The sequence below is a fragment of the Calonectris borealis genome, chromosome 6 (genome assembly GCF_964195595.1).
Source record: "Calonectris borealis chromosome 6, bCalBor7.hap1.2, whole genome shotgun sequence".
In the NCBI taxonomy this organism is placed as follows: Eukaryota; Metazoa; Chordata; class Aves; order Procellariiformes; family Procellariidae; genus Calonectris; species Calonectris borealis.
The window spans coordinates 9,683,798-9,706,290 of NC_134317.1; the positions used below are offsets into that span (position 1 = coordinate 9,683,798).

General features: G+C 40.3%; 1 protein-coding gene across 1 annotated transcript in view; it reads left to right on the forward strand.

Moving 5' to 3' along the window:
- Positions 1-22,493, forward strand: part of DPP10 (dipeptidyl peptidase like 10) — a 298,673-nt gene that overhangs the window by 203,872 nt on the left and 72,308 nt on the right. Inside the window, exons 6-7 of the mRNA XM_075152780.1 lie at positions 17,603-17,655; positions 17,755-17,836. Coding sequence (XP_075008881.1) covers positions 17,603-17,655; positions 17,755-17,836 — 135 coding nt within the window. The remainder of the gene's footprint in view (positions 1-17,602; positions 17,656-17,754; positions 17,837-22,493) is intronic.

Below are 22,493 nucleotides of genomic sequence, written 5' to 3' on the forward strand. Positions count from 1 at the left end.
TCATAAAATGGCCACAGCAGAGACTAATACAGAAATATGGTACAATAAGAGAAAATTAGTGAAGGTAGGCCTAGTTGACTACAAGCAGCATCATGGCTTGCTAATGGGAAGTGCTGGAGTGGATAACTAGCTGTGAGCTCAATTGTTGGAAACTGCATATGGAGGTGATATTTTGCTCAGTTTTGTAACAAGGTAGTGGAACAGAGGGGGAACAATATAAGCCAGCTAGCAGGACCAGTAGAAATCATGGCGATAAGGGAGATGAATAGGGCATCACCAAAAAGCAAGTTTAAGACTAAAGATGAAATTTAGCCATAGTGATACTTGTGGAACTTACTCCTATGGACAAGATTTTCTTTTCATGCTGTCTTAACATAAGTATAGTTTATTGAAGATACTGGAGTTCACACTCCAGTGCAGAATTGATGTAAGAAGGGGAGAAATCTAAATTGCAGTGTTTCAATAATTTGAAGAGTTTAAACAGGGTTTCTAGAGAATGGTTTGGAGGGATGGAGTCCTGGCCATGTTGGCTGCCTGAGTCATAAAGGTTTGATGGCAGTACAAGAGCGTTTAACAACATGGATTTCAAAAGTAGTTGGGAAACCTCTTCACAGCTCAACTTACAGGCAGATAAATACTCAAAGTCAAGACAGACAAACAGTCATTTTCTCACAAAAACTCTATAAAAGACTAAATAAGGAACTGAATACTATGGAAAAAAACCCCAGTAGCAAACAAAAAATTCCGTGGAGAGTCTAGCACCCAGAGATACCATTAAAGGTGTCTTGGTATCACTCTGGGAGACTCCCAGACAAGAGAAGATGACTTATCACATGTGAAACTGCATTCCTGCTTTCCATATCCATGCTAAGCAATTAGTAATGGTGGTAAGCAAGGTAGTGAAAAGCAGGAAGTTCATGTATTCAAGTACTGAACTGTCAGGTTCCTGAGAAAACTGTTTGCCTTTTTCACTCACTTATCGTCCAAAAGAGGAAGGCTCTAAATGCCAGTCTGCTCTGCATAAATTTCCTTCATCAGTCCTAAGAGCCTGTGTTTTCCAGCCACCATGCCTACACACTGCAGATCTGCTTACTGCTTTCCCTCCCTGCTGCCTGTTCTCTTTTGATCTGATTCTCTTCATTTTCAGCCCTTTCAGGGACTCAGTTCTGTCTGTTCTGAACTTGTTCTGTCTTTTTATTATTTCTCTTTTTTCCTATCCTGATATTTTTAGCTCTATTTTTTTGTCTTCCTTCTTCCATCTTGCATGCGTGCTGGTTTACCCATCTGCTTCCCCCAGCCCAGTTTTCTTTTCCACTTTCCCTTTGCATTTATTCAGACCCACAGGCCATTTATCTCATTGCTTGTCCCTTCTCCAGCTCCACAGGGTCTTTTCATCTCCTCATGTCATTTGTAAGCAAACAGCAGAGGAGCATCCGGTATCTGCTTTCTTACTGCTGCCGGAGTGAGTCAGATTGTCTGGAGAAGAAAAAAAGATATTGAGGCTGTAGTCTTTACTTCAAAATTGTCCCATTGTATGCCTTGATTTTCTTTTGTATCCTCATCATTTTAGGGCATCTTCAGTTCAGTTTTGTGCTCAGAACCTGGACATTTTATTTTATATGGAATGTGATTTTAGAAAATATTTTCTCAACAGCTTTTTTTTACCCATTTCTTTGCACGTTTCACTTGAATCAGCTTATGCACATTTTTGTAAATACCACCACATGTAGAAGTGTGTCTCTTCAAAACAAGGTGGTATTTTTCCTGTATTTGCCAATTTTCTCTTTAGCAATCTGTTTGAATAAATACAATATGTGAGGAACATATTACCTCAGAAAAACTGAGAAGAAAACCAGTCTTGGCTCTATTCTTTCTTCCACAGTATCCCAAAGAACAAACAAAATTAAACCATCACAAAATACTCTAAGGAGACTTGATGCAGCTCTGCCTTCAAGAGTCAGTGATTTAAAACATATTTCGGTTTCAATTAACATTTTTCAATATGTGTGGAGATACTCAATCCAAGTTTCCCATAAAGGATGCCTCTCGTACAGGATTTGGGTTATACTGGAAGGACCCTGTAAAGAGATCAGACTGTTTAAAGTATCAGGCAGTATTAAAGTACTTAAATACATATTTTTTTAAGACAGATTTAGTATCCTCAGCTGCAATGACCAGAAGCAAGCATCCTCAGCAGCTTCCATATTTCTATGGAGATGAAGTTCTGGTTGTGTTGTCAGAATTGATATCTTTCGTTTCCCTTACACTAGTGTCGTGGTTTAACCTGGCAGGCAGCCAAATACCACGCAGCCGCTCACTCACTCCCCCCGCCCCCCCAATGGGACGGGGAGAGAATCGGAAGGGTAAGAGTGAGAAAAACTCGTGGGTTGAGATAAAGACAGTTTAATAGAACAGAAAAGGGAGAATAATGATAATAAATAATGATAGAATATACAAAATGAGTGATGCACAATGCAATTGCTCACCACCCGCGCTGACCGATAACCAAGTAGCGATCGGTACTTCCTGGATCACGCCTACCCTTCATATATTGAGCATGACGTCACATGGTATGGAATACCCCATTGGCCAGCTGGGCTGGCTGTCCTGATTATGTTCCCTCCCATCTTGTGTACCTAGCTCAGTCAGTAGGCACGGGAGCTGTCCTTGGACTAGGAGGGCACTTAGCAACAACTGAAAACATCAGTGTGTTATCAACATTCTCCTTGTACTAAATCCAAAACACAGCACTAGGAAGAAATTTAACCCTATCCCAGCCGAAACCAGGACAGTATCCACCCCTTATTCCATACCATTTACGTTATGCTTAGGTCTCACATTTTTCAATACCTTTCAATTAATCATCACTATCTTTTTTATATATATACATATATAATACATATACATACATATATATATATAATACATATACATACATATATACACATAAATATATATATAAATGTCCATTGAGTTCTTTTAGTCCACAACTTTGGGCTCCATCTGTCATAACAGTCTTTCAGGGCCAGAAGGATGGTGTGTGGTGTTGGGCTGTTGCATCCTGAAGCCAGTTCTCATTTCGGTACTGCTGCACTCGTTCAGTTCTATCATCGTTGCACTTTGCTCGGTTTCATCGGAGTTAGTTCATTCTTCATTAATCTGGGTGATTTTCACTGCTATACCATTGATAGCAACCATAGAAATAATGATATACAATATCATATAACAATTGACATTATAAAATTCAGTTCATTGGCTATTTTCACCCAAAATCAAATCCCCTTGAGGTACACACCGGACTTGCCCATCCTTTCGCATCACCCACCAAGTGCACCCAGGTCCTTGAGCAAAAGCAATCCCACGGATGGGTTTTCCCTTGCCAGAGGCAGGAGTAACCCAGACTGTCTTCCCCAGCATATTTCTTATGTGCACGACAGGGACTTTATCTCCATCTACAGTACGTAAAAGTCTTGATTGGGCAGGGCCAGCTCGATTAACAGACCCCCTAGTGTTGACTAACCAGGTGGCTTTTGCTAAATGTGTGTCCCAATGCTTGAATGTCCCACCACCCATTGCCCTCAGTGTTGTCTTTAGCAGCCCGTTGTATCGTTCGATTTTCCCAGAGGCTGGTGCATGGTAGGGGATGTGATAGACCCACTCAATGCCATGCTCTTTGGCCCAGGTGTCTATGAGGGCGTTTCGGAAATGAGTCCCGTTGTCTGACTCGATTCTTTCTGGGGTGCCATGTCGCCATAGGACTTGCTTTTCAAGGCCCAGGATGGTGTTCCGGGCAGTGGCATGGGGCACAGGGTATGTTTCTAGCCAGCCGGTGGTTGCTTCCACCATGGTGAGCACATAGCGCTTGCCGTGCCGGGTTTGTGGGAGTGTGATATAATCAATTTGCCAGGCCTCCCCATATTTGTATTTCAACCATCGTCCCCCATACCAAAGAGGCTTTACTCGCTTGGCTTGTTTGATTGCAGCGCACGTTTCACATTCATGGATAACCTGTGCAATAGCGTCCATGGTTAAGTCCACCCCTCGATCACGAGCCCATCTATATGTTGCATCTCTTCCTTGATGGCCTGAGGCATCATGGGCCCACCGAGCTATAAATAATTCACCCTTATGTTGCCAGTCCAGATCCACCTGAGCCACTTCAATCTTAGCAGCCTGATCCACCTGCTGGTTGTTTTGATGTTCTTCAGTGGCCCGACTCTTGGGTACGTGAGCATCTACGTGACGTACTTTTACAACCAGGTTCTCTACTCGGGCAGCAATATCTTGCCACAATGCGGCAGCCCAGATGGGTTTACCTCTGCGCTGCCAGTTGTTCTGCTTCCACTGCTGCAACCAACTCCACAGGGCATTTGCCACCATCCATGAGTCAGTATAGAGATAAAGTACTGGCCATTTTTCTCGTTCAGCAATGTCCAAGGCCAGCTGGATGGCTTTCACCTCTGCAAACTGGCTCGATTCACCTTCTCCTTCAGCAGTTTCTGCAACTTGGCGTATAGGACTCCATACAGCAGCTTTCCACCTCCGATGCTTTCCCACAAGGCGACAGGACCCATCAGTGAACAGGGCATATTGCTTCTCGTTTTCTGGTAGTTTATTATACAGTGGGGCTTCTTCAGCACGTGTCACCTCCTCCTCTGGGGATATTCCAAAATCTTTGCCTTCTGGCCAGTTCGTGATCACCTCCAAGATTCCTGGGCGACTGGGGTTTCCTATTCGGGCCCGTTGTGTGATCAGCGCGACCCACGTAGCTTCGGTTGCATGATGTGTAGAGGGGACACTCCCTTTGAACATCCAGCCCAGCACCGGCAGTCGGGGTGCCAGGAGGAGCTGTGCTTCAGTGCCAACCACTTCCGAAGCAGCTCGAACCCCTTCATATGCTGCCAATATCTCCTTCTCAGTTGGAGTGTAGCGGGCCTCCGATCCTCTGTATCCCCGACTCCAGAACCCTAAGGGTCGACCTCGAGTCTCCCCTGGTGCTTTCTGCCAGAGGCTCCAGGTAGGACCATTCTCCCCGGCTGCGGTGTAGAGCACATTCTTCACATCTTGTCCTGCCCGGACTGGCCCAAGGGCTACTGCATGAACTATCTCCTGTTTAATTTGTTCAAAGGCTTGTTGTTGCTCAGGGCCCCATCTAAAGTCGTTCTTCTTCCTGGTCACTTGATAGAGAGGGCTTACGATCTGACTGTAATTTGGAATATGCATTCTCCAAAAGCCCACAACGCCTAAGAAAGCTTGTGTTTCCCTTTTGCTAGTTGGTGGGGACATGGCTGTTATTTTGTTGATCACATCCATTGGAATCTGACGACGTCCGTCTTGCCATTTTATTCCTAAAAACTGGATCTCCTGTGCAGGTCCCTTGACCTTACTTTGTTTTATGGCAAAACCGGCTTTCAGAAGGATTTGAATTATTCTCTCCCCTTTCTCAAAAACTTCTTCTGCTGTGTTGCCCCACACGATGATGTCATCAATGTATTGCAGGTGTTCTGGAGCCTCACCCTGTTCCAGTGCGGTGTGAATTAGTCCATGGCAAATGGTAGGGCTATGTTTCCACCCCTGGGGCAGTCGGTTCCAGGTGTACTGGATGCCCCTCCAAGTGAAAGCAAACTGTGGCCTGCACTCTGCTGCCAAAGGGATGGAGAAGAAGGCATTAGCAATGTCAATGGTGGCGTACCACTTGGCTGCCTTCGACTCCAGTTCGTATTGAAGTTCTAGCATGTCCGGCACGGCAGCACTCAGTGGCGGCGTGACTTCGTTCAGGCCACGGTAGTCTACTGTTAGTCTCCACTCTCCATTAGACTTTCGCACTGGCCATATGGGACTGTTGAAGGGTGAGCGAGTCTTGCTGATCACTCCTTGGCTCTCCAATCGACAAATCAGCTCATGGATAGGGATCAGGGAATCTCGGTTGGTGCGGTATTGTCGCCGATGCACTGTTGTGGTAGCGATTGGTACTTGTTGTTCTTCAACCCTCAACAACCCCACAACAGAAGGGTCCTCTGAGAGACCGGGCAAGGTGGACAGCTGCTTAATTTCCTCCATCTCCAGGGCAGCTATACCAAAAGCCCACCGATACCCTTTTGGGTCCTTAAAATACCCTCTCCTGAGGTAGTCTATGCCAAGGATGCACGGAGCCTCTGGGCCAGTCACAATGGGGTGCTTCTGCCACTCGTTCCCGGTCAGGCTCACTTCGGCCTCCAATACAGTTAACTCTTGGGATCCCCCTGTCACTCCAGAAATACAAATGGGTTCTGCCCCTTTATAGCCTGATGGCATCAGGGTGCACTGTGCACCGGTGTCTACGAGAGCCTTATACTCCTGTGGCTCTGATGTGCCAGGCCATCGAATCCACACAGTCCAGTAAACCCGGTTGTCCCTTTCCTCCACCTGGCCGGAGGCAGGGCCCCTCTAGTTCTGGTCATAGTATCCGCTTCTCACTTCTTGCAAACGTGAGTCAAGAATTCCTTCATTACAGTCCAAAGTAAGATCAGCCCTTCTACTCTGTCTGGGGAACTGTTCACTGGAAACTGGACCGTCGTGAGACAGGGTTTTCCTGAAAACTGGAGCAGCATTTTTCCTGGGAGAACCCCCTTGTGTGATTGTTTTTCCTTGCAACTCACGTACACGTGCCTCTAGGATGAAGGTAGGTTTTCCATCCCACTGCCTCATGTCCTCTCCGTGGTCACGCAGGTAAAACCACAGGGTGCCCCGTGGTGTGTACTTTCGATATCCTCTCTCTTGAGGAGTAAAACGCTGACTCCTAATGGCTGAGATACTGGTCCGTACAGGTGGAGAATAGGACCTATTGTCTTTGAGTTGCTGGACCTCTCGGGACAGTTTCTCTACAGCCGAGACAAGGGAGGAGGAGATAGTTTCTTCAAAATCCCGAAGTCTGCTAACCACCTCATCCACCGTTGGTGCTTCTTCCTCTTTCCAGCACAGTACTGCCAACGAACTGGCATACGATGCTGGTGCGCTCCGTACCAACTTCCGCCACATGGGTCGCGTGCACTGGACGTCATCTGGATCTTTGGGCGTTTGGTCGTCGTTCAGGTCACTATAAACCACCTCCAGCACGCCTAATTCTCTCAGGTACTGGATACCTCTCTCCATAGTGGTCCATTTGCCTAGGCGATATATAACATCTTCCTTGAAGGGATACCTTTCCTTCACGCCTGACAGCAGTCGCCTCCAGAGGCTGAGGACCTGTGTCCCTTTTCCAATTGCTTTGTCAATGCCTCCTTCCCTAGCAAGGGATCCCAGCTGTTTGGCTTCCTTCCCCTCCAATTCCAGGCTACTGGCCCCATTATCCCAGCATCGGAGCAGCCAGGTAACAATATGCTCGCCTGGACGACGGCCGAAATCTTTCCGCATATCTCGCAGCTCACTCAGGGATAGGGATCGGGTGGTTTCCGTTTATGAGTTCTTCCTCTTCCTCCTCCCCTCCTCGTGATGGCCCTGGTCTTTCATCATCCCTTTCTAAACGACCTGATCTCCGCTTCCAAGATTTCCTCTTCTGTACAGGGGCAACGGATACCAGCAAGGGTTGGTCCTCTGGTTCAGCTGTAGTGCCTGTTGCTGGGGTTTGGGTAGCTGCAGTGCTTGTCATGGGGGTTGGAGTAACTGTAGTGCCTGTTGCCGGAGCTTGAGTAGCTGCAGTGCTTGTCGCAGGGGTTGGAGAAGCTACGGTGACTGTTGCCGGGGTTTGAGTAGCCACAGGGGTTGTCATGGGGGTTGGAGTAGCAGCAGTGCCTGTCGCGGGGTTTTGAGTAGCCACCGTGTCTGTAGCCGCCCCCGAGACTCGCCGCTCCGCCCGCCCTGATGAGGCACTGCTGCTTGCCCTCCCTCTTTTCTTGTTCCTGAGGGTTGATCTCTGGACAGTATTCCTGAATAGTTGTTTAACCCTAAACAAGGCCTGAACCACATTCAGGAGACATAGCAATATGAACATGCTTGTTTGAGCATCCCAAGGATATTCAAAATTCTCAGGGAATATTGTGGACATCTTTGTAAAGAGGATAGAAGAAAAAGGAGTTTCTGACGATATGGAAGGGAAGATGAACAAGTGGGAGAGAGTGTCCCATCCCGTCTCCCCCTTAAATTCATTCTCCGAGGAGAAACAAGTGCAATTACTAATAATTTCTAAGAGGTGGTTCCTGAGGTACAGAAATGACGGCAGCGCTGAGTACAGATACCAGATTAGACTTACGACCAATGATTTTATCACCTCATAAAACAGCAACAAAATGATAATCTTGGCCCAGTTCCGAATAATGATAAACAGCACAAAAGGGAACATATACTGCAAGCAAGGTATTACATGACCCAACATTGAGAGCCAGCCCCATAACTTTGACAGCCAATACATCAACATTGTGACCAATCAATATAATGGATGCTTATAACAATTTTGCCTTAACACACTTTGGTCAGATCTATCGTTATCTCAACCCTTCGAGCCCCACGTTGGGCGCCAAAAAGGACTGTCGTGGTTTAACCTGGCAGGCAGCCAAATACCACGCAGCCGCTCACTCACTCCCCCCGCCCCCCCAATGGGACGGGGAGAGAATCGGAAGGGTAAGAGTGAGAAAAACTCGTGGGTTGAGATAAAGACAGTTTAATAGAACAGAAAAGGGAGAATAATGATAATAAATAATGATAGAATATACAAAATGAGTGATGCACAATGCAATTGCTCACCACCCGCGCTGACCGATAACCAAGTAGCGATCGGTACTTCCTGGATCACGCCTACCCTTCATATATTGAGCATGACGTCACATGGTATGGAATACCCCATTGGCCAGCTGGGCTGGCTGTCCTGATTATGTTCCCTCCCATCTTGTGTACCTAGCTCAGTCAGTAGGCACGGGAGCTGTCCTTGGACTAGGAGGGCACTTAGCAACAACTGAAAACATCAGTGTGTTATCAACATTCTCCTTGTACTAAATCCAAAACACAGCACTAGGAAGAAATTTAACCCTATCCCAGCCGAAACCAGGACAACTAGTCTAGATCAAAATACGCATGCACATTGTGAAGCTGCCTGCAAATCAATTCAGGAAAAGACAAGTTTCTATAAATCCTGAAATATTCCTAAAGTCAAAATTTTAATCATAGTGAATACAAGTGTGAGCATACACTTGAGAATGATGTGCATGAACACGTGTATCAATATAAAAAATGCGCACGTTATGCTTGAGGCCTGAGACTTACCAGCTTTGCCGTCGTGTAACAATGATTTCAGTGAAGTCATACCTGGTTTTTAATGCTGAAGGTGAATAAGCCAGAAAAAATCCATATAAATTTTTGTCGCAAGTCATCTCATACAAGACTCAAGAAACATATTTTACGTGATAGTGTAACTAATAGAATTTCAAATGACAGTGATATATGAGGCTTTCAGAAGTAGCAATGCAGAACATTCTTTTTTGAATAATTCACTCATCTGAAGTTGTTATATATTAAAAAATGATTGAGTTGCATATCCAAATATAGGGTGGTCTATCTCAGCTCTTGATGTAGGAGAAGAAAAAGAAGTTTCTGCAGTTATTCTGAACTGTGGTTTGTATCACATTACTGTTGGTTAGATGAACTGAGTTTAATTGATTGTGAATTAATTAACATTCTGCAGTGGATGTCTTTTTGTTGAGATAATTAATCTTATTGAAAAACTATATGTGGGACACTTGAAGATTTAGCAGATTTTCTAGAGGTGCTTTTTTGTTTAGGCTTCCTTGACAGCCTTTTTTCTTATAGATAAATTGCGTGTCTAGAAATGTCTCGCCTTTATATTTATTTTGGTTTAGCAGCATATAGTTGTTATGGCTGGCAATATTTCATACCCCAAAGTATTAATGTTATCCATAAATTATTACCAATGATATGCAGTGGTTCTTATCAATCATGACAAGTAATTGATGTTGATTGAGACAAATAAATACGATGCTTTGCAAAGTTATAACCTTGTCATTTAACTTCAGTGCTGCAAATGCATCAAGCTATCTTAGATTAACTCTTTGCAATTAGATACAGAGCTTTCAGAAACAAGATATTTCAGCTATAAAGGCAAAAAACTATGCAAAAATGTAGAGAGATTTAGACATCAATATTGGCAAAATTTATCTCTAGTTTTTTGCTTCCAGAATTGGGTAGAAACAATAGGATTCAAAGATGTGTGGAAATTCATCATCTCATTATAATAGACTCTTTGGTTGGTTGTTTCGCAGGGTTTACTCTGAAACCCATTGAAGAACACATTGGAGATCTATGTTTATGTATCATACTATTTAAAATGAGAAGTCCCATGAACTTTGTTTCAGATGTAGGAGGTCAGGCACGATGATCATAGCAGTCCTTTCTAGCTGTATGAACTACGAATTAATGTATCATTAATTGCAGTTTAAAATTAAGGTAAACTGAAAAGATTTACTGGATTGTGGTGCAAATCCACAATTCATGAAGGAATTAAATTCTGTGCCTCTCTCTACCTCAGACATAATCCATATGAAATCAGTCATTAACTTGTGCTTAAATTCTTGCTGAATCTAGGACCGGGCAAATAACAGCCAAACGCTATACCTCCCAAGAACAAAAGCAACTACTTTACTGAAGCACGGTCTGAACCATTTCTGGAGTTGAGCTTCGGCATCAATACACAGTCTGAAGTTTCACTGTATTTGTTGCCATGACATGAAATCAACAGAATTCCAATCTTTAACCAATATTATTTTCATAAATACGCAGAGTCAGTCCCTTATGGATATAGCATGTGTTTTATTCAAAGTCTTCATTTGTAGTATAAGTGTTATATAGTGGTTTCATGTGTCTGTGCTCGGAAGTTGATGCTGCAGAGCTCTCTTCACTTTTTATGCACTCAAGCAGCAAAGTACGTGAAACCCAAGCCTGACCATGCCATATTTAGTTGTTTAATCCCTTTTAGAAGCAGTTCCTGTGCTGGAGGACACATGGAGTCAGACTGGACAGGCAAATGGGGAACATCTGAAATGAACAATAATGGAGTTTTAAAGGAAGGTGGATTTCACCTAATAATGTTATTGATAACATTAACATTATTAATTTATTTAGCACATAAATTACAAAATGGATGGAGGATTCATCCAGCAGCTGTATTTTGCCTTTGGCAGTAGTCATGCTGCTACTAATTTCATCTTATTGACTCCATCACAGGTTTTACTAACAGGGGTGTCACACATCTCGTAATACAAAGGGAAGAAAAGAATATAACATTTTTATTGTTTTGTGAAAGTTCTGGCTCAGCACATTAGATACTGATTCCATTCTCTTTGCACTGCAGTCCTAGCAAAGTCGCATGTCTTAAAGCTTATAAAAAGGAAATGAAGAATAGAAGTTTGTTATGTGAATGTTGATCCATTTTTTTGGAGAGCAAGATGTTGCTGCTTGGAATCCTGATGGCATAAGGCAAAGGCTAACACCCTCCCACTGTAACTCATTGCCTTTCAGCAGACTACCACAAGGGATAAAGTCTGGCCACAAGTAATTTGGTGTTCTCCAAATGTGTAGCAGAATAAAGAGTTTGTATATGACATTAATGACCTGCTCAAAGACTTTTCTCATTTTCATTGCTGGAAATCTGAATTACACCAATGTACACTGAGCAAAACTGAGAGTAAAATATCACTAGCTAGAGGAGAAATAATTTAGCTAATAATTTGCATAATTTATATAGCTAATACGTATAGACTTTGTATAATTTTGTATAATTTGTATAGGCTGTGATTTTCTGCAAGGAGTGAATTTGACTATATAGTAATTCAATTTACTGAAAATACATATTAGAGTTATTTGTTTTGGCTGGCTCATTTCGCGCTAGGTGAAAATTAAGTAACAAAAGTCGGATCTCGACATACAACAGAATACGTTGTAGGCCGTGCAACCTCCTTTTAGTCTTAATTTGTATGTTGTCGCACTGTGTGTAGATACTAATTGCAGCTGGATCAATGCAGCGTCATGCTTGAGAAGCCGTGCCAAAGCCCTGTGTCGTGAGCTCACGTACAACTAGCTCAGCGTTGCACTTCATTGCGCTACCAGTTAACTGGGGTTAAATCACGTGGAGTTAGATGGGTTGTGTGCATCTGTGGGATAGACTTATCCAAAGTCATCAACAGAGTTTCATATCGTCTGCTATGTCACTTGCTTTTGATGCGACTGTCGCAAGCATAGTACATTAATTTCAGTAATCCCTTCAAAAGGTCTCAGTAACCATCCTGTGCGTCTATATTTCATTATATTGCCCTCATATTCTCTCCACTCTGCGTCTGGTACTTGCTTATTATTTGTAGTTCATGGCACGTTCTGCAGGCTCCATTTTTCTTCCAAGACACTTTTATCCCAAAGGCAAAAGCGGAAGCAATATATGTTTGCATTTCTTTGTCTACATTGAATTTTTGAGTCTTTAGTGAAGGTTTATTGAAGGTTTGATCTTGGATCTGTGAATAAGGTTCCGCATGTCGTCGTGTGGGAGTACTTCCTTGCATGAATGACGGATGAATGATTGGTTAACTTTTATCTTGGCCTTGTAATCGCTTTACCCCATGGCAAAGTCTTTTGGTTTGGTTTTGAGCATAAGTAGATTTTTCAATAAATCTTCAAATATTTAATTCAATTGTAGAAAAGAGGATGAAGGGAAAATCCTACTGCTGTTTTTCAAGCTGTGTACAAGAGTTTGAAAACATGCCGAACTATTTCACTAATGTATTACAAAAGATCTTAAAAAGTGAGAAGGGCCATGGATGAATGAAGAAGTGAGTGTCCTTGGCAAGATGTAATCTTGTTTATTTCCCTGCTTCAGTGTGTCCTCTCCCTTGATTTCTTTGTTCACATGCATTTTGTGAAATATATTGTAACTCCTCCATTTCCCTGGAGCTGAGGGCCCTCATCATCCTGTAGAAATACTGCTAGTGAGGTTTTCTTGGCAGCTTTTTAGCACAAACAATATTCTGCTGAGGGATGTTTTCCAAATTACCCAGGGACAGTGAACTGAATATTTCCTGGAGTGTATTACAGAATTAGTGGAGGGTATTTGGCTAAGTGCGTATTGCACATCGTTTTCCTGCATCTTGCTGGGCTATGCATTGAGTTCCATGACAGTATTTCATTTTTAGAAACCTTAGAAAGACAAAGACATTCCTTGAAAGGTAGAAAATAAAGGACATATAAAACCCAGAACAATATGTCATCTAAAGTTCAGATCGTGATTGATAAGTGTGGGTTTTTTATTGTTGGCTGTTAGCTGAATAATAGATTGTTATTTCAATAAGTTTTGACTGGAGCAATTTGTCTTGAAATACTTTTTTCACCTTTTTCTTTTAGGTCCTTTGTAATATAGTTCTGTAATTTTGGTTTTTTCATACACAAATGCAGCTAACTTTTTCAATGTTGAGCAGCATCACATAAAAGCCTGTCTTCAGTTTATAAATTGATGAAAGACTGAATTCAGAAGAAATATATGATATGCAACAGTAGTTACCTACTGCATTCTGTGACAAAAGAAAAAAAATTATATTGAAGGGGAAGTATGCTGTCTTTCTGATCTAAAAAGCCATTTTCACAGCTCTTAAACGGTCATTGTGGGGAACATTTCCAGCTTATCACAACAGAAAAAGGCAAGTTATTTACTCGTCAGAAAGGCCTGAACCCTAGCAAGCATACATGCCGCTCGTGGAGGGAAGGCTCTCGCAGTGTCCCACCTTAACATGTATAGTTATAGTATTAAATTATACAAGGCCTTTTCCTTTCTTCATTTTCCTCCTCTGACATGATAGTGCAGAAATTACTGTAATGCCTTTCATTTTTGAAAAGGCTTTGCTCTCCTACGTTGCTTCACTTCGTAGAGACCTTCCCTGTATCTATATTCATGAATTGATTCTCCTCTTTGTGCCTAGATGATGAGTCTTTTTTCACTACAACCTTTCTCCCTTTTCCTCCGTTTCACACTACTTAAATATGTCATTTTTTTGTCAGCTGGAGTAATTTACTGTCCATGTTTAAATATTAGCCTTAGTTTAGTCTTTTGATACCACCCCAGTTAGAAGGTATGGAGTACAAAGAAATGTTTGAACACATTTTGGAATAGAAATGATAGCACTTTGGATTTGAATGGTGAAGACGACGACGAGCCTTCACTGTAAATACGCCGTGAGAGGGGACAATGCAGCCCGAGCTTTACCTGTGTGAGCTCTCAGTCTGTATCTTTGCAAACTCCATCATAAATTACCAGATTTTTTTTCAGTGCACATCCCACAAAACAAGAGTTGCAGGGCAGAATCCCCCAAGCCTACGTATGCCTCTTCCAGAGGGGACACGGCTGGTGGCAGCGTGGAAGGTTTGATCCAGGTATTTTGAGAGTCCCTGATACTCCTTACGGTTAGCATCAGGCTTGGTGCTCTCAGCTGGCTCTTCTTGTGTGATGCCAGATGTGGTACATTAGGGAACAGGAGACGTGGTCCGAGCCACTGACATGGTTCTGTGCGAGCTAAAGCTTTACCAAAATAGTGGAGATCCTAAAACGGATATCCACAGGTAAGCCTTTATACAAAACTTGCTAGGAATATGACATTTACTATATAAGCCAGACTTGAAAGATTTTTCTATGTCTTTGTTTGTTTTTTTTTGTTTTAATTTCAATAACGATGGTGTTTCAGTATGTGGCTATTCCAAGCAGGATGAATTAGGTAATTTCCTCCTTGTAATTTATTCATGGTGTTCCTATTAAGAAATAAAACTAACATGAGTAATTTGAGAAGAATGTGGGCATCCTGTCTGTGACTTCAAGTCCTGAAAGTGACTTCATTATAATGTTGGTCTCCTCTGGTTGTGGAGTTCTTTCAAAGATATTACTACTTCTACATTAAAATTTAGACAGAAATTTTACCACAAGGCAAGAGGAGAGTTTCCACATGAAATATGAAGTGTTCTTCTTGTTGTTACAGCATATTTTCTGTTAAAGCTGTCAAAATGACTTATTAGTTTAGCATTTCTTGTTGAAATATACTCTGTCTAATAATTTGCTTTTTAAATATTTTCATTCTAAATACTTATCAGCCCTCCACCCATTATCTGTGATATACTTTTCCCTTTTCCTGGAAGGGCAGGAAACCCATTCCTCTTCCCTGTAACTGGCTGTATGAGACTGTTCCCTTTAACAGCTTCTGGCAAGTGCCCCTCTGGGTAGCTTCTGGCAATGTAGCCCTGTGCAGAAACCACCGTAATTTAACTGTTTATGTCCCTTTGATCTGCTATCTTTTACCTCTAACAATGTAAGATTTATGAAAGAAAGCAGGAGCTTTGAAGCCAACCGTTTGTCTCATTGTCTTACCAGCAGTACTTGAATAACTCTGTCTTGATAGGCCCTCAATCGTGTTATTACCAAGTTAATTTTTCCCAGAAACCCCACTGAACTTTAAACATTATGGTACGTAAGCAAGTAGTTTACTCCTACCATGTATATAATTAGATGTATATGTATATATAGTATAGAGACATGGTAGTAGATATGTTTATGATAGCTATTTAGAGAAAATCAATCAAGTTAGAATATTCTTCTCGGTGTCTTTGTACCTCCTAGAGCAATCATAATATTACTATAATTTGTCTCTATTTCTGTCACGCTTAGCACTTCTCAGAAGAGGCTGGTACCTTGCATGACCAAACACTTTATCATAAGCTGTAATATAAAAAAACAGAACAGTTTGGGGCATACTTATTAATATATGTATGATTCTTCTCACGGAAGCAACACTTTCGATGTTAATCATCATAGACTTGGAAAATTGAAGTGATTCTTGTCTAAAAGGGAAATTTTATAGAAAGGAAATTCAACTCCTACACAAAGTACAGTTACTAATCTTACAGACCTTTGTGGGCTTCTTGCAGCATCAGCCAGCCAGGATTTAGGACATGCTAAATTCTTGGTGTGTGTTGACAGGGAACTAATAATGGAAACAGCGTCAGTGGAAGGATGTTTCAGATGGTTCTGTTACTGAATGACCTCCAGACAAAATAACAACCTCTGAAACCCCTCTCGTGTGCGATACCGGCAAATTCCGATGGCTCTGTTCATGTGCGATCCTCCTTTGTCTCTTCTGTTTGGAGAAGATACTGAAAGATTCATGGTGCAGATAATATAAACGAAAGAGTTCCCAACACATATATCTATACCAAGGTTTCAGCTTTACAGCTGTATCTGTTTCCATCTAACTGGAACTAGCCTGACACTGTCCAGAAAAAAGTCCTTCATGTGCCAAGCAGAGATACTGTAACTCCATAGACGTGAAGCTACAGTAAGTCTAGTGGATGTCACCCTGTGTTTCTTTCTGACAGTAGTTTACATTAAAAAGAAGAGTTTCTCTTAGTACAGTAATAATTAGTCACAAATATATTTTACATTCCAAGACCATGAATTAATTTCAATTCATAATAAAACTAATTAATACTATGGAATTATGCTATTTTCATAATGTGAGACATAGTGGTAAAGAAATGTGCTAGGTCAAAACCAATTACTTGAGCCTGGAAGACAGCAAAATGTCTGTTATTTACTATATGTATATGTATATAAACTAATGTTTGACTTTAGAGAAAATGTGTAACAGTTTGCTTTGATTTTAGCCCTTTGGTGGGGTGGTACATCACATTATACGCTGTACACACGCTGTACTATGCTGTTCCCCACCATGGATCTTCTGGGTCCGCACACCTCAGGTCTTGATATTTTGCACTTAAATGACAATCCTGTTGATTTCAGTTGACTTCAACAAAATTTTCAACAAATAAAGACAGCAGCATAAAACTGTACATTAGATTTGCTTTTCTCTCCCATCCAGAGAATCCTGGGGTTTCTGAGACCAGAAGTCACTGGCAACTTCCTGATGAATTAGTAAGGTTTACTGACAAATAGCTCTTTGTTTTATCCAAAATGTTGCATACACAACATCTCAGATAAAACAAACGTTCCCTGAATTTCAAAGAGAGTCGGTTAAAATCAGACTGAATCACGTTTAAGGAAAGCCACACCAAACAGAGCCCCAGTAAGCACTCAGCTTTTTTATTCTATTCTGTGAGCAATAGCCCAGAAGGTCCTTCAGGCTGTACGTAGCAGGTGGTCAGAAAAATATGACTCTGTATCTGTCTGCATTTCAAGTAAAATAACTGTGATGCCTGTACAATCATTTTGACCATAACTTGATGAAGAAATACAGGAAAAAGTGATTTATTTTCCTAATGTATATTCTTGGCATTTTTTATTTGGTTTTGTTTTGTTTTGTTTTTTTAAATCCTTGTGTTAAACAGGAACACAGATTTTTCTGATTGGGACCTTTTCTGTGCAGTTGTCGTACAGGTTAAGTGTCTGGTTAAATTAATAGATGAATATGTGTGTCCTTCACACAGCATTCAAACCCTGGTTCAAGTCCATTGGTTATAATTAGTACAGTAAAATCTTTCAGTATTATAGGAATTAAAAGACTGTGACTATCATAATGGTAGCCTGTATTTAAGGCAGTATTTGTTTTTGTAATTCTTATGCTTTCTTTTTTTGTCACAGGTTTTTCATTATTCTTATACTGCTTCATATGTGATTTATAACATACACACAAGGTAGGTCACATTGTTTTTTCAATATGATGTCATTGTCAGTGGTTCTATACATAAGGTAATGCCAGTGTGTTCAAGTAAAAATGTTTACGTTTTTTCAAGGGAAGTTTGGGAGTTAAACCCTCCAGAAGTAGAGGATTCAGTTTTACAGTACGCAGCTTGGGGTGTCCAAGGACAGCAACTGGTAAGCACATCATTAAAAGTGCTATGGTTTAATAATGCATTTACACCAGACAGACTGAAGTAAAAAAAAAAACCTTAAAAGCCTTAAGATAAGTTTTGTTATATATTTCTGCATGATGCTGGTATGGTCTTCATATCGCTTTTAGGGGATCTATTTATTTTTATTAAAAACATGTAAACATGTTTTTCCAGTCTAATCCCAATAAGCAAATTGCACAATTGTTGAAAGAATCGCATCTTTAATTGTACAATTATTGAAAGAATCACATCTTCATCTAAATATGCACTCAAGTAATTTTCAGAATAACATCTTTATGGCTACTACTATGAGGAAGGGAAGTTGAAGGTAAAGAGAAGTTTTCAAGTGCAAGATCAATGAAAACTGTGGGCAAAAGCAAAAGCTTAACATTCAAAAGTGGATGTAATGGATTCAATAAAAAGTGGTATTTTCATTTCAGTATGAAAATTACTACCAAGGTCAGTTGTGCTGCATTGAATTCATGATAACAAAACCAGAAATGCTATGTTTCATATATTGTTTTCTACCAAAAGTTTTGCCATTTTTTATGAACATAAATCATCCATGATCATCATGACCAATCTCAATATGAGAAGAAAAAAATTGTGGGTTTAGAGCAGCAGTGATTTTAAACTGACCTCTGTTGGTAGTTGAAGACAAGAGAAAGACTTACAAAAGCTTCAACTCTCTGAATAAGAAATTCAGATAATCCTTGTTACAATGTTCTAATAAGCTTATTACTGCCCGCAGGCATGATCCCGAAGCCTCTTTGTGCATCTGACTTGTTCATGCAGAGAGGCTGTAAGTTGAATGTCTAGAGAATACACCACATTGCTTGTATCATTCATCAAGATGGTGGGAATGTAAAAAATGTTTCTGGTTAGACTGTATTGCATTAAGCAAGGGGAGGCAGGAAGGAAAAAGCAGTTGGAACATGCTTAGTATGTTTTAATAATTAACCACATAAATTTATTAATAATGAGAGCATGGTGACAGGATTGATGGTAACAAATACCTAGGTTATTTACCAGATAGTGTTATGGAATGCAGCAACCTATGTAGGTTGTAGCAGAAAGGTGATGCATTTGCAAAACTGAGCACAATTAAAAAAATTTTAAATTAAATTGCAGTTCATAAGATTTGTCTGTGCGGTCCCTCTGATTAGTAATCTAAAGTACAACTAAAATTACATGGAGTGATTACTGAGAAATTAATTTTTTGTTTTCTTGAGATATATCTTAAGAACAAGGGCAGACTTACCAATCATAAACTTCAGAAAAATAATAAATCAGAATAATGCCATCTTTATCAGTTTTGCCTAGATTGTCATTCTGGAAATATGTATGAATGCTTTCAGATATGGGCACAGGTGGACTCCTATTAAGTCTCAGAACTGCAAAAAAATAGGTGGTCATTTTAGGTACAACCTTAATCATCCAAATTTGAAAACGTTAGCATAATTTATACTTCAGTGAAGATAATATTACTCATCTTTGTTACAGTCCCTAGTAAAGTTAATGTCATGCTTTAAAAAAATCTCTTCTACTGTGGGCTTTATGGTGCCATATGGTCTGCAGAATTAGGAAATAATAACTTTGATTAAAACACAAAATCTTCTGTGCACTCTGAATGATACCACGTGTTGTCATATAGATATAAACCTGCAATGACAGTGTACTGAAGGTCACTTACATAAGAATTGCCAGTAAGGAGGATGTCCTCTTGAAGCTGTTTATGTGGTAAAAGGAGGTTTCTAAAGTGACAGAAGTGCCTTGCCACATTAGCCTCCCACTTCAGCAGCAAGCCAGAAAGAGCATGAATGAATAAAGACTGTTGTGAATAATGGTTGTTGCTACTGTCCAAAGGAACAGCTGCCTGTAGCAGAAACAGGACAGTAGATACCATTCCAGCAGAATAGGTTAAGCAGAGAAAAGATGTGTGGCTGAGGACACATTGCCATAATGGTTCTCAGTTATAAAATTTGTCATTAGAACAAACACTTTGTCAGTGAGTTTTGACTAAAGATAGTACAGGAAGCAATCAGCAGTGAAACTGGGTAAAGAGGCGGTTGTAAAGGGAAAGATCTAAAGCATGGTAATCTGTCAGCAGTAGCTATCGATAGCACATATCTGGGTTCAAAGAAAGATGCAGTCTCACAGATCCATGTTGCCAAATACACTACAATTGGTTTACCAAAGTCCCTTCTGAAACAATACTTATTTGTCTTTTCCATATAATAATGGAAGTAGTAATAATCTGTAATAAATAAAACAAGCAGTGGAATACATACTCTAAGCAAAATGATCATATTAACATGAGTAATCTCCAAGAGCCATTCATTACAACTGAAGAACAAATTAACTGTATATACACAAATTTTGCCTAGAGAGACCAGAGACCCACGACACATACCTTGTGGCCATCACATAAACAAAATATCTGTAGAACTCCAAAATGAAGTGGAGTAGCACCCTTCCAGGTGCAGTGCAGAAGAGAATAGCAATATTAAAGCCATGACTGGTCAGCAAAATTAGCACGAGATGTGAAACAAAAGGCACGGGTATGCCTGACTGGGCCAAAGATCCTAACTTCATGCTTTAACTATTTGGAAGGTCCTGGGTTAAGTCCAAATGATGTGGGATAACACATGGACTTGAATCAACTATTTTCAATAAATTGGCCGTAGTGTAAAAGAAGATGTTTCCAATCCTTAGTTCTGCAGACAATCTAAGTAGCAATATAGCCTACACAAGAATCTTAATTTGAGTTCTTCAAATGACGGCAAATAGTCAAGAGTTTCAAATAGATAATATAAGAAGATGAAGAAAAAAACAGAAATGAAATGTTTGAGCAGGAAAATTTGTATGAAGCCAGGAATGTGCTTATTGCACAGAGGAGGGAATATGGCTACAGTGAAATCAAGTACACAGTAATACTTTACATCCTTGTGAAAATCATGATCAGTCTAAGTTGTCTACTGTTATGAATAATTTCTAGGGCTGTCTAATGGGATGGCTGGCCACATGTGGCTGGTGAAGAACAACAGACTTAGGTTTATATCAGATACTGGGCCATAATACCATTGTTTTGAAGCTACCACGGTGGTTGCAAGACATTTCAGTTTCTTGCTATTTACCTAGAGTAGAGGATTTTGTAAAGATTAAGAGGAAAGCTCAGAGAAACATCTGCTCTTTGAGTCATGACATTTTGGTGGCGAAATTGAAAATGTTCGCCATAGGGGAGAACAAACTTTTATCTAATGAATTAATGTATTTTAAGGTCACATAGCTGTTATTTTTGAGAACTGTTTTCAAGGTCGCACTCTTTAAATTGTTATCTTTTATTGTTATCTTTTAACTGTGTTAGAACTGCCAGATCTAAAATACCATTTCTGTGTGTTAGGGAGCTGTTTATGTATTTGCTAAATATTCCTCATATTTGCTCATATTTGATTAAAATTTTGAAAGAGATCAGTTGATTATCTCTTTACCTCGCCTCTATAGAATCCATTACTGCAGCATTAAGTATTTCCAGGGAAAACAAACCAGCACAACTAGATACCTAATTGGTTTCCTCAACATTTTTCTGTCTCCAGTTTACTTGATTAGAGTCCTCATTGCATATGTCTGAGAAAGAGATATCCCATACCTGGTAGGAAGGCTTTACTGAGGAGGAGAATGCTTTAGGGGTTTTTAAAGGGCCTCTGGTTGAAATACCCAACTTTTATCCAGTGTTCTCTCTTCTTTGGCCTTACCTTCTCCAATAGTTTGTAGCAAAGGTTTTCATGTTTCTGTGCTAGACCTGGCTTGTATGTGGCACAGGGGAGACAGCCTTTTCTGCCTGGACTTATCTATGGAGATGTATTGCAGTAGAAGCCTGAATATAAAAACTGACCTCTGATCTCCAGTGTATGCAGAGTTTTCTATGAAAGCTGTAGTGTTTCTGTGCAGTGCTTCTTGTGATACAGATAGTTCTTCTGATTAGTCATCGGATGGATTACTTCAAGTAGCTCCCAGTGAAGTGTGGTTCGAAGTTGTTCAGTTTTACATAGCTTTTTCTGGAAAGTTTTACATAAAGTTTCTTCTGCCTGGGTGGTAACATGTTGTTTATTTTATACAAAATACTTTATTTTCACTTTATTCTGTGAACATATATCCATGTAAGTCACTTTGCCTTTGTATTTATAATGGGTATTTTATGTTATTTATTGCATTGAGCTCATTTTTCTTTTGATATATTAAGTGTTTTTGAAGGGAGCTTGAGTTACATATTTGGATGGATCAGTATAAATAATGATCGATTGACTTATGTATGAATGTCTATGCATAAATAAATGCATATTTTAACAAAGCAAAAATCAAGAAAATAGTAAAGCTATCCAGAATACTAAAAAGATTGTTTTGTAGAAGCTTGATGGCTTGCTGTGTCAAAATTTGATGCCATCAACAAAACATAGCATTATCAAATGGTGGGACTGAAGATGAGCTTTTACTATGCTTTAACATAATTTAGGTCATCATTGTGTAGAATTACCTATTATCCTGTATACACAAAGAACAATTTGTTGACTGTAGCTGAATTGTGGATTTAGGATGCTCTCATCAATTTTTAGAAAATATTTTAAATATTAGAAAACAGG